This window comes from Miscanthus floridulus, chromosome 17, assembly GCF_019320115.1.
Source record: "Miscanthus floridulus cultivar M001 chromosome 17, ASM1932011v1, whole genome shotgun sequence".
In the NCBI taxonomy this organism is placed as follows: domain Eukaryota; kingdom Viridiplantae; phylum Streptophyta; class Magnoliopsida; order Poales; family Poaceae; genus Miscanthus; species Miscanthus floridulus.
Window position 1 is genome coordinate 83,793,804 of NC_089596.1, and position 14,423 is coordinate 83,808,226.

At 47.0% G+C, this 14,423-nt stretch overlaps 3 protein-coding genes across 3 annotated transcripts; 2 read left to right on the top strand and 1 right to left on the bottom strand.

Annotated features, from left to right (window-relative positions):
• The first annotated feature begins 1,464 nt into the window (after positions 1–1,464).
• LOC136516538 (uncharacterized) lies at positions 1,465–3,718 on the top strand. The gene has a single exon (XM_066509955.1). It carries the CDS (start codon positions 1,768–1,770, stop codon positions 3,421–3,423), a length of 1,656 nt encoding a protein of 551 aa, XP_066366052.1. The 5' UTR covers positions 1,465–1,767; the 3' UTR covers positions 3,424–3,718.
• A 1,802-nt stretch (positions 3,719–5,520) lies between these two features.
• LOC136519132 (uncharacterized) lies at positions 5,521–7,986 on the top strand. The gene is made up of 2 exons (XM_066512784.1): positions 5,521–6,952; positions 7,381–7,986. Exon 1 carries the CDS (start codon positions 5,684–5,686, stop codon positions 6,227–6,229), a length of 546 nt encoding a protein of 181 aa, XP_066368881.1. The 5' UTR covers positions 5,521–5,683; the 3' UTR covers positions 6,230–6,952; positions 7,381–7,986.
• Positions 7,987–8,248: 262 nt separating this feature from the next.
• Positions 8,249–12,705, bottom strand: LOC136517080 (uncharacterized). Its single transcript, XM_066510596.1, has 4 exons — positions 12,161–12,705; positions 9,425–9,907; positions 8,753–9,262; positions 8,249–8,653 (listed from the first exon to the last, which is right to left on the bottom strand). Exons 1-4 carry the CDS (start codon positions 12,662–12,664, stop codon positions 8,570–8,572), a joined length of 1,581 nt encoding a protein of 526 aa, XP_066366693.1. The 5' UTR covers positions 12,665–12,705; the 3' UTR covers positions 8,249–8,569.
• Positions 12,706–14,423: the final 1,718 nt, after the last annotated feature.

Consider the following 14,423-nt stretch of genomic DNA (forward strand, 5'->3'; position numbering starts at 1 on the left):
GTAGCCCCGGTAGCCCCCCCCTTTGGATCCGCCCCTGATTTTATGCAACTACAGGTCCATCACCAGTCGTAGAAAGAAACCCCTATCAGATACAAGACCCTCGCAATAGTTGCTAACTGGCGGAAGAAAGTTAAATAGAAAAACTTAATTCGACATAGTACAAAAAAAAAATAACGACCTCAAATGAAATAGGCCTCAAATGAAACAACTTAAAACTATAAAATTGTAAATCTCATGTATAGATACAACTTTTATATAAAAAGTATCTTCATTTGCCACCATAAAAAAAAAAGCTTGTACACTATTAATATGATGTTGAAACTTTATATTTTTTTTGAACATCTTAGTGATCTCAAATTGAAAAATTTGAAACTAGAAAGTTGTAGATCACGTCGAGTTCTACAAATTTCATATAGAAAGTACCTTCATTTAACACCATATATGAGAGATAAGATTTTTCCAAGACGACAAGCACTTGTACGTGATTAATATACCGTTGAAACTTTGTTTAATTTTTGTGAGCATCTTAATGACGTAAAATTAAAAAAACTTAAAATTAGAAAGTTGTAGATCTCGTCGAGATCTACAATTTTCATACAGATCAGTATCTTCGTTTGACACCATATATGAGAGCTACGATTTTTCCCAAAGCGATAAGCACATGTACGTGATTAATATACTGCTAAAATTTTGTTTAATTTTTTTAGCATCTTAATGACCTCAAATTAAAAAACTCCAAATAATAAAGTTGTAGATCTCGTCGAGTGCTACAACTTTTATGTAGAAAGTATCTTCATTTGACACCATATAAGGGAGATACGATTTTTCCAAGATGATAAGCACTTGTACGTGACTAATATACTGCTGAAACTTGTTTAATTTTTTTGAGCATCTTAATGACCTTAAACTAAAATATCAAAACTAGAAAGTTGTAGCTCGTCGAGGGCTATAATTTTCATATAAAAATCCATCTTCATCCGAGATCATATGAAAAAGATACAATTTTTCTAAGTTATACCTTGTCGAGTCAGTTTGGTTGGACGCGGCGCTACAATGCGCCGCGTCAACGGGAGTGGCGCGGCAAGGATTACACGTTGTTCGATGTGGTAGATCATGTCGCGCCGATGCATGTAATGCGACAACGTATTTTAGCCGCTCCACGGACTTAGGTGTGGCTAAAAGGATTAGATTTGAAAATAAAAAAGCAACACGTTAGATTTGGAATTTGTTTTACAAAAAGGTTAAAAAAAATCTCGGACGTCCGGGGGTAGGAGTTCCGAACTGTATACGGTATCGCTCCTTTTCTTAAGCTGACCGTGAGACAGCCGGTTACTCGTCGGACCAGACTCCTCATCACCCGTGGGCCCGGTGCACAGTGACGTGGCGCTCCGTTCCCGCAACAACAAAACTTTGCGCACGGCCCGCGTGCTTCCCACCCCCCCCCCCCCCCCCCCCCCCCCCCCTCCCTCTCTCTCTCCACCCCGCGCCCTTCCCAATTCCCCACCCTCGCCGCCGCCGCCGCCCCCGCAGCCAGCCAGCCACCAACTCCACCGCATCCGAAACCATAGCCACCGGCTTCGGCCGCCGCGAGAACCGGTGCCCCTATGCGCGGAACTCCAGCGGCTTCCCCTGGCCTGCTCGCGCGTGCCCCGTGCCGGGGCCTGCCATGATGGGGTGGAGCTAGGAAGGCGTGTGCTTCGCGACCGCGCCGGCGGAGGAAGGGGCGTGGGAGCGCGCGACAACTAAGGTGGGCGCCTCGCCCGCCGGATGGCCGCCGATGACGCAGCGCGGAGCAGCAGACGGATGGATCTGAACCTCTACCTCGGCCTCCCCCGCGCCCCGCGCGCCCGCCGCCCCGATCTCGGCTCCGACCTCGCGCTCGGCACCCCGATGCTGTCTTCATCGTCCCCCTCGTCCTCGGCTGCCTCCGCGGACGCGCCGCCGCTGGAGACGGATCCGCTCCACCCGCCCTACTCGCCGTCCCGCGCCGACCTGGTGCGCCCGCCGACCCCGGCGCACGAGCCCTACAACCCGTTCGCGCCCGAGGCGCACCCGCCCTACGTGCCTCCGCCACCACTGCCGGTTCCCGGGGCTTTACCTGTGCTCGCTGATGAGCTTGAATTCGGTTTTTCCGACCACCACCTCAGTCTGGTCGAGCGTTTGGACCGGCCGTCGTCGTCGACCGCATCCTCTCCCTTCCGCCCGGATCGTGCTGAGCGCTACCGCCGCTTGATGTCCCTGGGCGGGTCTCGCTACTTCCGGCCAAGACGGTTCCGGTCCGACCTTCCACCTCTCAGCTCAGAGGCCCCTAGCCTGGAGAATGATGCTGCAGCGCAACCACCTGAACCGGAAGAGCCTATCCATGATACCGTGGAGGAGAACAAGGTGGTTGCCGATGGTGCAGTTGTGGGTGTCTCAGAGGACGATGGAACAGAGCATGGTAAGAGTGCTGCAATGTTCGAGTGTAATATCTGTTTTGAAATGGCTGATGAACCAGTGGTTACCTCCTGCGGCCATCTCTTCTGCTGGCCTTGTTTATATCAGTGGTTGCATGTCCACTCCAGCCATAAGGAATGCCCTGTCTGCAAAGGAGAGGTTACTGAAGGGAACATCACTCCTATCTATGGTAGAGGGAATTCAGGTTCAGATACTGAGAAGAAGGTTGCAGAGGATGGCAACGCATCTGGCCCCAAGATTCCACCAAGGCCACATGGGAATAGGCTAGAGAGTTTCCGGCAGCAGTTCTACCATTTGCGGCCCATATCTAGAAGACTTGGTGAGGCGCATGGTTTTTTGTCTACGTGGAGGCGCATTCTTGATCAGCATTTGGCGAATAGCATGAGTAGACTTGAAGGGGCTCCTGAACCATCTGTCTCGGAAACTGCTCAGCATGCAAGCCGTTGGGGCCGAATGACTACTAGGTTGAGAGCGAGGAGGTTGCAAAGGGAAGCGGAAAACACTACATCCGTTGTTTCATCTGCACCAGATAGTGGGCAGCCTGGAAACAATACATCCGATCTGGCAAGGCGCTCTTCAAGTCCATTTCACTCAGAAGGGATGGATTTATTGCGACACATTGCCTTCGCTGGTCTTGAAGACACAGAAAGGTTTGCGACTGCTGTCAGTGAACTAAGGCGAATTGCTAGGCCAAGCCCCTATGGGGCATCAACTTCATCAAACCCACCAAATCCTGAGCCTGTTGATGGAACTCATATTGCCACAGCACTGGCTGCAGATCAAGCTTCTAATTCGAGCACCATGGCTGTGATTCAGGAAGATGCGGCTTTTACTGAAAGTGCTGGAGAACCTAGTAATGCAGGGTCTTCAAGATCCCTGAGAAGAAGAAGAGGAAGTGATGCCTTAGGTTCGTTGGATGTGGATGGTGGAGACCTACATCAGAATAAGAGAAGGCGGCTGAACTAAGCTGAAGGCAGCTAAAATGAAGCTAGCAGGTTGCAGCAATATTCTAATTTGCTTGGTGTGGTCTTCTCAGTTTAGCCTTTTTACCTCTTTGGTAGGTAATATGTGCTCTGTGTGGTATGAAGTTGTTCATCTGCTACTAGTTTACTAGGTAGTGCTTAGTTGGTTGCCTTAATTCCATCCGACCTGTTTAATTTATGCGATCGCTCAAGACATGTATACTGAGGAAACCTGGCGGTTGTCATCAGATGAATTTTCCTTGATAGTAAATTGTATGTGCAGATCTGTATTTTCTTGATGGTAAATTGTATGTGCAAATCTGTACTCAATGAATTCGGTCTCTAGCTGAGAAATAACACATGGACACTGGAGCTTATTTGTGGATAGCTTCTGATTCTACTGAACATTGAGCTCGACAGCTCTATGTGATGAACACACAGACTTTTGCCCTGTTGCTCTTCGCAGTTGCTCTGTGGCTAACCTTACCAGGCAATGAGGTACGCTGGTTGCAGAATCACCAGTCTTTCGTTTTTCCTTCTCATGCTCACTTTCTGTCGTCTGTTTCTCTGAATTATCTTTGTTACCCTATGAGTTTACGAAATTTTCTATGCCAACTGTAGTCATATAATGGCTTATAGGTGTGTTTACACATATTCCACGCTGCTGCTTTCTAGTCTTTCATTGATGTTTATCTGTTTGGCAAGGTCATTGCTGCACATTACCCAGTATTTAGTTAAGACTTATGACTCTTTATTAAGACTTATGACTCTTTATTATGTTGGAGAAGATCTGTCACTTGGTATTGTTATATTGGCCTGGAGTTGAACATTCTCTTTTATTGCATAGTCGGAGAAATATCTATCTACTAGTAGTGCAAGAGAAAGAGGTGTATAGCACTGAGGCTGGTTTGTGGTTTGATTAGGGAGTTTGGATTCAAATTTTTAGGAGTTATGCCAGATTTGGAATAAAGCTCGAGAACTCCTAGGGCGATCCCCAAGCAAAATTGCCCTTTGAATGTCTTTGGTTGCATATGCCCTTTCTGTGCTCATTTTTCCTTTTAGACCTTGATACATTTTCATTTTTTCCATGGTTTCATGGTTTGGCGGTCATGCAAGTCTTATTTGCATCTAGCTTTTCCTAAACAAATACGTCCTACTATCCTAAATGTTGGTTGTTTTAGTCTTTTAGATTTTGCACAAGGATTAGGAAAGTAGTTCAAATGACCTTAATGTCTTTCATTTATACCGCACTGGTAAAGATAAAAGGATGGAAGAAAAAGAGTAAAATATGGATAGAAGTTCTAAGTTGAGAAGGCAAAACGAATATAGTTGCATTCAGAGCATTGTTTAGTCGAGTCATATTTAAGGAATTCATTGAAAATGCTCTAACCCAAGTATTAGGCAGCTATCGCTGATTTGGATCCTTTTGGACTTGAAAATCCATTATAGGTTTAAGACCAGAATATGTAATTTGAAAGTTTGTGGACCCGGACCAGTGCCGGAACCATGATTTTGCAGCTGGGTATTTCACATCCAAAAAACTTTAAATGCAAATATGCAATAAATTAGATTGGATATTTGCCTTTAAATTAGAAGAATCAAGATTATTTCAATTTTTATAAATTAGAAGAAAATGAAATCTGTATCTGGAAACCAGTTGGACTTTGGACCAGAGAATGGATCTGGGAGAGGGAGACGCCAAGCCGAGGGGAGCGGAGCTGGGAGGGGGACTGAGCCGCCGAGTAAGAGGGATGCTGTCGTGCTTGCTGCTGCTGACTGCAGTGACCGCCAACACTTCAACGCAATCCACTCTACCGTTGTTATGTACGGCAACGATTACCTACGGACCAAGCATAGCAGTGGCTAAGGAGTAGCATGCGCGAGACGCGCGGGATGTGCGTGGTCACCGCGCCCACGGCGGCGACGTTCCTATTCTTTAGGATCTTTGTTAGCTCAGTTTGTTAGACGTTCCTATTTTTTAGGATCTTTGGTTAGTCAGTTTGTTAGGCGTAGTCTCTGGTTGTTAGGCTTCAGGCTATAAAGCCTAAACACGTTGGTTAATGAGAAGCTAGTTGGAGATTGAGTTCAATCTCTCCCGCTCCCCGTTCGTGGGCGACACCGAGCACGGCGCCGCTGCCTCGCCGCCGCACCACCTCTCACTCACCAGCCTCTCTCTCTCTCTCTCTCTCCCTCTCTCTCTCTCTCTCTCTCTCTCTGAATCTCCTACCCGATACGCCTAGCGCCCACAACATCTGGTATCGGATATGCCAGGACTCGAGCCTACTTTCGTTTCTGCCGCCGCCGCGTCAACCACCATCGCCGCCGTGCCCATCTCCACGCCGCCTGGTGCACCTGCGCGATCTGCACCAGACATGTTCCCCGCCACGACAATCCCAGTGGCTGCGATCGACAATCTCGTGATCGCTGTCTACGACCTCCAGCGCCAGATGGACGATCTGACTACTCGGCTCGCCCAAGTGGAGAACCGGACGCCACCGCTGGCGCTTTGCCAAGCACCAACGGTCCTAGGGATCCTCAAGCTCTCCTTCCCCACATTTGACGGCGCCGAAGATCCCTCAGGCTGGCTGAACCGGTGCGACCAATTTTTCCACTTGCAGCGGACCATGGACCGCGACAGGGTCTGGCTAGCTTCCTTCCATCTGACGGGGGTTGCCCAGCAGTGGTACTACCGGGTGGACCAGGATGCCGGGGATGTGGGCGCCTTCACCTGGGACATCTTCAAGGCATTGTGCCTTCAGCGCTTCGCGCCGGCCTTCAGCCCCCATCGCCCGGACGAGTTGGAGCGCTGACCATGTCACGCCACCGTCGATGAGGTTCAGGAGGTCGTTCCGGCTTGGCTGGCGTCTGCTAACCAGCACTCGCCACACCAGCAAGCGCACCTTCCCACCAGCGGGCTCTCTGATCATGTCCGCGTCGACGTCGAGCTACCCGAACTGGAGGATCCTCAGCGCGCCATGAGCTTGGCGCGCGGCCTGGAGCGACACGGCCAGGCTGTGCGACCACCATCAGAGCAAGGTGTTCGCACCAACAAGCTGGCGGTTCATTCTCTGCCACCAACCGTCACGTCTCCCAGCTCGGCGCAGCCGCCCATGCCTCTCTCTCTCTCTCTCTCTCACCAACCGTCACGTCTCCCAGCTCGGCGCAGCCGCCCATGCCTCTCTCTCTCTCTCTCTCTCTCTCTCTCTCTCTCTCTCTCTCTCGCGCGCGCGCGCGCGCTCGCGCTCTCGCCTAGCGCCCACAACAATCGTTGGACACTGGTTGCCAACTGTAAGATCGAGGGGGCGAGTTGAGCAGACAACGAAGCTGGGAGGGGCTTGAGGAGCCGAGGAGGGGTGCTGGTTGCGCCGTGACTGATGGCCGCCGCCACCGCTTCCGACTTCCTAGTCAATGCACCGCAACTTGCCCGTTGAGGTGCTGTGCCATGGGCGGAGGGTGCTGAATCGCCGATTCACCGAACGGGGGAGAACGGGAGAGCAGAGATGAGATGAGGTTTCTAATGACTTCATGGGCTGGTAGTAGGTCTATTGTGCTTATAGACCAATGCAATTTACAATATATTGTACAATTACAAATATATGCCTTTGTACGTATATTTGTTTCAAGTGACTTTGTGGGCTAGTAGTAGGTCTATCGTGCTGATGAACTAATTTACAACATACTATACAATTATACATATATACCTTTGTACATATATTTGTTTTTGTTGCAAAAACATGGGTATTCCAATGCATGACAAGTTCAGGGTATGCTGATGGAATTCACCATTTTTACCTGACTCTGTTCCATTGTGTCCATTTCTATAATTGGATTCGTATTTTATAATTAATATATAATAGTGCAGTCATTTTTTTTTTCTGCTGTTGGTTCGATGCCTGATGATCTGCTTGAACTACTGAACACTGCGTCTCAGCCACGTGATCTTCCGGTTGCATTGTTGTAGGAGTAAAGGAGATGATCACAGCATCCTCGGGCGCTTTCTCCATCCGGCACAGCTGACATGACAAGGTCACATGTCACATGGCTCACAGCCACCCCCCACATGTCCAGTGTTCACCCAGGCAGATCGTCCTCGGTCTGTCACCGGCTCACCGGTTTCTGCTGCTGCGCTGCCGTGCTTTTGCCGCCGCTTGGGTCCTCCTGCTGGCGCCCACTGCGGATCACGGTGTACGCGTCCGGCGGCCGCAGTGCAGGCAGCGCCACCGAACCTGCAGTCTTGCTGTGCCAATTGGTGGCAGTGGCGCACGCGATCGCTATGCTCATCTGCTGACTGCTGGCAGTGGATAGAGTAGCATTGGGGCTGGATCTCTGTGAAGCGGTCGTCCCTGCTGTGCCGCTGTGGTGTGCCGTTTTCGCCTCTCGTTCGCTGGTGACAGGGACACTTTGGTTGATCCGTTGAATTTACTGAAAGAGATGGGAATGATCACTGTGCCCGGGACATTGAATGAGATGTTCTTTTGCGAGTGTAGTGCCAAATCTACCTCGACCAGAGGCCGAGACGGCCGAGCCAAGCCACACACCGCGACCTTACGCCTTCCTGATTCATCCTCCGCCACTCGGCACCAGGCTCATCAGTCGCCTATGCGATCAACGGAAGCGGACCGCGGACGTCATGTACTCGATTGATCGGTCCACGAGGTTGTGTTGAAGCTGGTGCGCAAGGAGTGCGCCCAAAGGCCGAGATCATCCAATTGCCCCATTTGAATTTAGAATTGGCACCCGGACCACATCAGTTGTCAAAAAACCGAGATCATGGTGCATTTCAACCATTTGGCGCGCAATTCTGCGAATGCCTGGGCAACACACGCAAATAAGCGAGCGAATGACACAATTGAAGAGTACAAAGTATACAAAATTCTTGGCCAAAATATTATTCTATCCACCATTGTGTGGCCACAGGATCAGTATTCGAGTTGTGAGAGGACAAATCCCTCATGATGTCAAAAATAGGAATTAAACTCATCTCCTGCAGACACAAAAAAGGGGCAGCTCCAGGCTCAGGCTCCTCGTGCCAATGAACAAGCCTCACAAGAAAAGGGTGCATGTAAACAACTTCTTCAGCATGAAAAGAACGGGAAGAATTGCAAGTCTACAGAGGAAAGAGAAGCTACTTCGGCTGCCATGGCAAGTTTCTACATGGGCGAGGAGAAGCTGAACTGGATTCCAGTCTTCGAACTGTCATGCTCAGCTTGCTTTAGGATGTGACAATAGTTCACCTGGATAATAAAGATGGAAAAGATGAAGTTAGTCTTGAAACAGTCGAGTGGATATCCAAAGTATCAAAATCGAAAGCGAAAAAGGGAAAGGAAATGTACCTCCACTCGGAAAAGTTTAGTAGGCAAAATAATGCCAGCACCAGCAGAGCTCCTGAATGTGCGCCGAAATTCAGGAACTGAGAAGTTCTTATACTCACCCTCCGACAATTTTGCAAGGTTTCCAGCAGTAAGGAATGCATGGCCATGAATTCCAGCATCTCTGAATATCTTGAGAGGTAGATCAAAAGAAAGGTCAGCAAAGGCAGACACGGCCAGATCACCTCCCAAGTAATCCTTTCCAGGGTCAGCCAAGCCACTCTCCGATTTATCAAGGACATGCCTCCGTGCCTCTGTTGGGCCAACTCCCCTTAATCTGAAACCCAGCAGAGATGACAGTCCACCCAAGCTGCAAACTGGAGAAGAATTACCTCCAAGATAAAACCTCTCTGGCACTGGTGAAGTCGAATTCATGAATCCTCCTCCAAGTGGTAAAATGACACCCGCTCCTACACCAACATTGAGAGCAGCATTATAAAATCCCAAAGGCACAGCACCACGCACATCAAACTCCTGAAAGCAAAGCCAACGATAATATATTTGTAAGAAGGTGATGGTCAGAACTGAGAAGATCAGATGATAAAATTATACACCGATGCAATTATTACATAGTTTCACCCATGAACTGCAAGGGCCAGGCGAAAAAAGGTCAGGCGGAAAGGGCAAGAGAATAACCTGCCGAAAATATCTCAATCCTTTGCTATTCCATAGACCACCAACTTGAGAAGTTGACTGAAACGCATATCCTTTTGTTGGCCTAAGATGTGAATCCCTCTTATCAATCTTGTATATGTACTTCAATGCAGAAAGAAGATTATGCCCTAACTGCCTCCTTATGGCCTTTGATGAGACATGCGATGGATCAGTTAAGCTACGCCATGTAAGGCTATATGACAAGTCATGGTTCCTTGTTGACAGCAAACCAAATGAAAGGCCAAGTAGGCGCTCCTTGTATGATGAAAACTTCAGCCAATCTTGTGATGACAAAGATGCCCGGGCCATCAATGGTGTTGGTATTGATTTAAACCATGGTAGGTAGACTCCAACACCAACCTCTGTTGTTTGGTCCCAACCAAAGGACCCTGATGCATCCCAGATGTCACCATAGCCAAACAAATTCTTCAACTTAAGTGACCCTTCCAGCGACCAAGATCTTGCCTACAAGAGTAGCGAGCACAGTCACGCATCAATTGTGCAAACGTCTCAGTTAGGTAGCAGAATTTATCGGAATGACTATACAGTTATGCATTTTCTATGTTTTTCTTATTTTAGTCTGCATTTCCCACTCTTATGATGCTGACAACACAAGCCCAGTAAGGATTTTCAGCAGTAAAACTGCAGAAGATATTAGAAAAGAAAATAAATTTAATTCTACTGAAGTTTTTGTATTAGGTACAGGATAAAAGTTAACAGCCTGAAAAAATATTAAACTACTTCACAAAACAAAATAATTAACCATACTGCAAAATATGAGGATGCAGTGAGATTGATTATCGCTGACAAAAAAAACATTCATCCCAGTCAACTTCTGGGAAAAGGTGTATAGCCAAGTTTCAGTGCGAATTGCATCGCATGACATGAAAATAAAGTCAAATACAGCTGACTACAAGGAGATCATGATCTATGTAAGGCTAATAACAAGGAATAATATGGTTTCCAATCATGTACAGTCCAATATGGAAGACAGGGAAAGGAATTTCAGAAGAACAAAATTCCTTGGTTATCCGAAGAGCAAAACCAACAGTCTCAATACCAGCTCCTAGACAAATTTTTGTAAATACATGTTCTTCTTACTTCCTTTTCCTTTTCCTTTTCCTTTCTGTACATATTTTTTAATATATAGAATATATATATGCAGTAGGTCCAAATGTTGTCATGTGTGCGCTAAAATAAAAGGTGTATAAAGCAAGGGCAAACAAACATAGCACACAATCAATATTCATCAGCAAAAATTATATGCCGAGTTCCTACAAGTAAATTCACAGCTTGACTTAGCAGGAAAATTGCCCTCTCAGCCAGACAAAATATCCTCTGTGTCAGACTGCCAATGTATAACATAAAAGAGCACATGCGGCAAATATTAATGCATGCTAGCATATTTATCAGAAACGAAAATGGAGCAACAGGTCTCCACTATGAAGCTCAAGATCGGTCAAACCATAATAACACTAGTTTTTCTTATATGTGTGTGTGCAAGTTCAACCATACTAAAACAGTATATGCATGTTTTTCTGTGTGTATTTTTCTGCTCATTATTTAATTTAGACTCATGCAGTTTATTATCACTAAACAGATAGCAACAACAACAACAACAACAACAACAACAAAGCCTTTAAGTCCCAAACAAGTTGGGGTAGGCTAGAGTTGAAACCCAACAGAAGCAATCAAGGTTCAGGCACGTGAATAGCTGTCTTCCAAGCACTCCTATCTAAGGCTAAGTCTTTGGGTATATTCCATCCTTTCAAGTCTCCTTTTATTGCTTAGACAGATAGCAATGGCTAAGAAAATAAAAACAAAAACAAAGGTGCACTAATTACTTAGACAAAATACCTCTATGCCAGTGTATACCATGAAAGAACATATGCTGCAAATACTAATGCATGCCAGCATATTTATCAGCAACGTAAATGAAGTAACGGGCCTCCACTATTGAGCTCAAAAATGGTCAAACCGTAATAATACTAGTTTTCCTTAATATTGTGTGTGCAAGTTCAACCGTATTACTTATCTAAAAAAAAAATCAACCATACTACAATATATGCATGCTTTTTTGTGTGTATTTTCTGCTCATTATTTAATTCAAACTCATGCAGTTTATTGTTATTTAACAAAAACAATAGCTAATAAAATAAAAACAAAACAACGATGCACTAACCATTGATAATTATATATAGGTCATGAACTCATGATAAATGTACATCAAACGATAACATCATATAACCTAGGTGATCCAATATCCAACTGGTTCCAGCATGCTACTGTCATCAACAGGTTGAGATTATACAACTAGATACAGAGTGAAAATTAAGAGCCCCCATTTCATTACTAATTGACTTAGTAAGAGGATAGCCTTTTGGAGTCATGAGGCTTTGATCCTCTCTAATGCAATGTTCCCAACTAGTAGGAACTCATGAGAAAAACATACAAATGATCATAAGGAACACTTGGAAAGTCTGAACCGAAATTCATCACTGTACTAAGGAGTAAGGATGTGCTATTTTGGGAATCCGTGCTTCTCAGCTTGCTAGTTACTACTACAAAAAACAGGGTCTCAAAAACTTCCATAAGAATGAACAGCTATATGAATCTAATACCTCACAACATTGATAACCATTACCCCATGCCTCAGCCACACCCAATTTTACCATCCAATGCAATACCTATACACTGAGCCAAGAGGAGATAGCTCACTTCGGGCTTCGAATAGACGCCGGCGGTGCCAGTGAGGGGGTTGGCCGCCTCGACGACCTCGATGACGACGTTGGTTGTGCCGGGCAGCTCGGGCGGCCCCGCGTCGAGCGTGATCTTGACGGCGTCGAAGACGTCAAGACTGTGCAGCCGCGCGGTGGCGACACTGGCGGCGCGGAGCAGATCCTGCACGGTGGGGGCGGCGCGGAGCAGGTCGGCGACCTCCGCCTCGATGAGCCCGTCCCGCGTCTTGGTGTTGCCCTTGATGATCACGTCGTGGACGCGGATGCCCACGGGGTTGGATGAAAGCCGCCGTAACACGGACTGCACCCGCTCCCGCTCCGCCGCCTCGGCCGCCGGCCCGTCCAGCTCCTCCTCCTCGTATTCCTCCTCCCCATCCTCGTCGTACTCCTCCTCGGAGAACTCGGCGTCGGATTCAGCGGTGAGCACGTGCCGCTCGGCGTCCTTAGGGTTTTGGCCGGCGGCAGAATCGGCGGCGGCGGCCATGGTTGGGGTTTGGGGGAAGCGGAGGGAGAGCGGCTTCTCTTTTCCTCGTGTTTAGCAAGGAGAAAATTGCAATTATAGCAAACAATGCGCTTCGCTATTATAGGACTCCAAACATCTACTTTGCTAAAACGATCTTTGAAACGTTGGCACTTTGTTATACATGATATTTGATTTTTTTAATCACTTTTTTTTTTAACTAAAATACATGTATTTTGCTATGATGTGACCGTATTGTCCTCAGGGCTTCAATTAACATGGGATGGGGCTACTAGTCGCTCGCCTGGTCTGCCTGACCGACACGGTGGCGATCCTACTGGAGTGGGTGATGGCGTGGATGATGCGGCACCCGGGGATCTAGTCCAAGACGCAGGCAGAGCTAGACGCCGTCGTGGCCCGCGGCCACGCCATCTTCTACACGGACGTGACCCGGCTGCCCTACCTGCAACGCGTCGTGAAGGAGACGTTCCGCGTGCACTCGGCCCGCCCCGCTGCTCTCGTGGGCGTGCCTCGCCGTGCACGACGCGGTGGTCGGAGGTGTTGATGCAAAAGTGGATCTGCAAACACAAAGGGCTAATACCCGAATCGATATCCAAAGCGTGCCAGTCGATTTGACCTGTTAATCAACAAGGATGAAGATACGAGCACTTTGGTCCTAACAACAGCGATACGCCCGGAAGTCATGTCCAAGAGGTACTCACGTGGAACTTGAGAATCGCCGAAAGTCGCACTGAAGCGATGCAACTTGCCGAATCAATGAGAACTCGTAAAAAATAAAAAATATGCAAATTGACGAAGTCGCCGAAAAGTAAGTAGATGCAAATAGGAGTAAAAATTGGTTTTGATATTGATTGATATTTTTTACATTGCTCCTCAATCTATATTTATACCCTGATCTAAAGAGACATAACCAAATACGACTAGGACACCAAGTCCATATCTAAGGAAACACGTGACTCTTACATGAATCATACTCTAAATATAGAAAAGGAAATCAACTCCTATCTATTTCCCTATCCTCCTCGATTACGATGGAAATCTTACCGACCTCCTTTCCATCGGCATACTTCCTATTTCATCGGCAGTAGCCTTCAAGCCTTCCTTCATCGGCATCGACAATAACATCTCCAACCTTATCGGCAACGCCCGAGTCTAAATCAACCTCTCCATCGATCACCACCATTCATCGGCAACTATCTTTACAAGCTATTTTTCATCGGCTGTTAGTGTATATAGTAACTTTCTTCCTACTGATTAGCTCACTCTGATCATTGTGCAAAAAACAGTGTCAACACATGCCTCCCAATTTCAGAGTATAAAACCATTAATGCTCCAAAATTTACTCCAGATAACGTTTGCCTTCACCTAATTACCGTAACTCATCCTCCAAGCCAAAACTTGATCTGTTATCAAATCTAATCAAATCTAATCCTGATTCACGCACCTCAGCAAATATCGCACAATCGCCAACCACTCTTGCCCTGATTATGGTTAAGATACCGAAACAATAATCCATCGGCAAGATCCTAACATAATAATGCCGCCATTTTCAGAATTAAAATATCCTATACCGAGATCTCTTCCAAGTCATGATTACTTGCCATCAAATCATCTGTACAATCCCTTGATTATCGTGCGAACAGTTACCATATCCATCTGAACCACCTCGACCCACATGCACGCGGCATAGAGATAAGTCCAAAATACCCCTACTCCGAGCGGCTTATAAATAGATTTCTCCGGAACGCTCGTCCTCTACCCT